Genomic DNA, 2,431 nt, shown 5'->3' on the forward strand with positions numbered 1-2,431 from the left:
GGAAACTGAGCTGCCATTGTTCCTCACCTATTTAATGAATCATTACCATGCACTGTATTTCATATCATAATTATTGAGAAGTTTCCATTATGTAACCATATCAACTTCAAATTTTTCAAACCATCAATTTGAAACTGAGGCTTATTTACAAATTTATTTATGGTTGATAAACTGTCATTTATTACATGGCAGTTATAAGTTTTATTGCTCTTCTACACAAAGGGTAAAAAATCATCATTCAAATAATTTAGAGAACAATTAGAATTACTGAGCCAGCAAAACATCTCATATACATAAGAAGGGATTATAAAACCCAAAAATCAATCAGTGAATGAATCTAATACATGTGGTAACCATGAGATCAAACACTAACTGTGCACTCAACATTCTAGCTGCTTTTCTCTCTCTCTTAGCTACCCTGGTCTTACAATTTCCTGATGATGTAGCTACTTTCTACTAGTAGATTCAATCTCTTTACTCTGTTTTACAGCTGCCCCCCACCCCAATACATTGAATCTTCGTAACATGAGAGATGTGAAAACAAAAGAAATTTTTATCAATATCCAGTCTAATTTACAACAAGCTGACATCAACTATGGAGTAGGGAGCACTTATTAATTCCTCCATTCCATCCTCATGGGCACCTGTACGCAAGGGGCAGGATCCATGAGATACTGAAGCAAATTCCTGACACAGACAACTACAGAAATTAAGCATAATAGATTGACTGCCACCCAAAAAGTTTCCCTGGGGAAATTAAGCAAAGCAAAGCAAAGAAACAACAACAACAATAAGAAAAGGCAACAGCCCCATGAAGTCGATCACAGAGATATTTTTGACAAGTTGAGAGTGAGTAGAAGATTTTGTAAGGAAAGAAGAAAAGAAATCAAAGAAAACAAAGATGTTTTTAGGTTAGCAAGGGAAGAGTCGTGGAATAAAAAAGAAAATGGAGGGAGAGAAGTGTCTGCAGGGAGTGGGGTATGGGGAGCTCTGCAACACTTAACAAATAAGATTTAACACTTATCAGTCAAATAAATATTTTGGAGGAAGTATAACAGAAGTACGCATACTAATATAATTGAAAAACATTGATTCACCCTATTAAATTTGAAGAATATGTTTCTCTTCTTAATAATCGTTGATAATTTGATTTTCAAGAACTCATTTCATTTGGACAGTGTAAAGATATCTTCATCTATCTCAATCTAATTGCTTACATTTGTTCAAAGAACAAAATCATCGCAGATGAACTGTCCTCGAAAACCGACCACTTACAATAACTTTTATGGATTTCCGAAACCATGGGTAAAATAAAGCATAAATCAAAAGGTTCCTGGCTGAGTTATAACAAGCACACCAAGGGTAAATCTCATAAATATAGGCAGGAGTTATGAAGCCCACAAAGGCATAAATAATTGAGTCAATACAATAAGGTAACCACGAAATCATAAATCTTACCACTTTCACCCCCAGGGTTTTAGCTGCTTTCCTCTCTCTCTTGGGCACTCTGGATTTATAACTATCTGATGATGATTCTGTATTGCCAGCAGTATTTTCCATCCTTTTAACCTGTTGTCGAGCCACAAGAAAATATTACTGTAGAGAATGATCGTTAACGAGTGTAGGTATAAAGAAGGATAGAAAATCTATCAACACCCAGTTTTGATTTACAACTCTCTGACAACTTCCTGTGCAGTTGAGGGCACTAGCTAATTCTTCTAGCCCATCATCACAGGCGCCACTGTAGAACAGGGCACCACTGTATGCAATGGGCAGGATCCAGGAGATGTTGATGCAAATTCCTGACACAGACACCGTGAACTTGGTAGGATAGAGTAGAGGGTCAGTAACAGCAATGTACCTGTCGATGGAGATGAAGCACAAGTGGAAGAGAGAGGAGAAACAAAAAGCCACATCACAGTACGAGTGAAAAGTACAGAAGCTCTGCCCGAAGTACGAGCAGCTCTCGACGGACCTGACCATGCTGAAGGGCATCACCGTGACGCCCACCAGGAAGTCAGCACAGGCCAGGGAGGAGATGAGAATGTTGGTAGGAGAGTGCAGCTGCTTGAAATGCAGGACTGACATCATCACCAAGAGGTTTCCAAACACGGCCAACACAGCCCCATAGCCAAACAGTGTATAGAGAACCAGGCGGGGATCAGGCGAGTAGGGCGTTTTCACACAGGATCCGGTCATGTTTTCGTAGTACAGCTCCGCAGCTGCAGCTGGAGGCGAGTTGCTACTCATGACGCTGTTCTTTACGTTTGCAGAATTCGGTCCTTCTTGATCATCACGAGAACCATGAGATTCTAACTTCAATATTCCTGGGGGAGAAAACATAAATACACCATGATGACTGAGGAAATTATCAGCTATTAGTACTCATGTTTTCTTCAATTTACCAGTTTTTATTATAAATCTCAAATGT

At 39.0% G+C, this 2,431-nt stretch overlaps 1 protein-coding gene across 1 annotated transcript; it reads right to left on the reverse strand.

The window, feature by feature from the left end:
- Window positions 1–1,213: 1,213 nt before the first annotated feature.
- On the reverse strand, window positions 1,214–2,250 carry LOC105306515 (trace amine-associated receptor 6-like). The gene is given in 2 exon segments (XM_011381556.2): window positions 1,214–1,266; window positions 1,269–2,250. Coding segments are annotated over 2 exon segments (1,035 nt in total).
- Window positions 2,251–2,431: the final 181 nt, after the last annotated feature.

Source organism: Pteropus vampyrus, unplaced genomic scaffold (assembly GCF_000151845.1).
Source record: "Pteropus vampyrus isolate Shadow unplaced genomic scaffold, Pvam_2.0 Scaffold443, whole genome shotgun sequence".
NCBI classification, from domain to species: domain Eukaryota; kingdom Metazoa; phylum Chordata; class Mammalia; order Chiroptera; family Pteropodidae; genus Pteropus; species Pteropus vampyrus.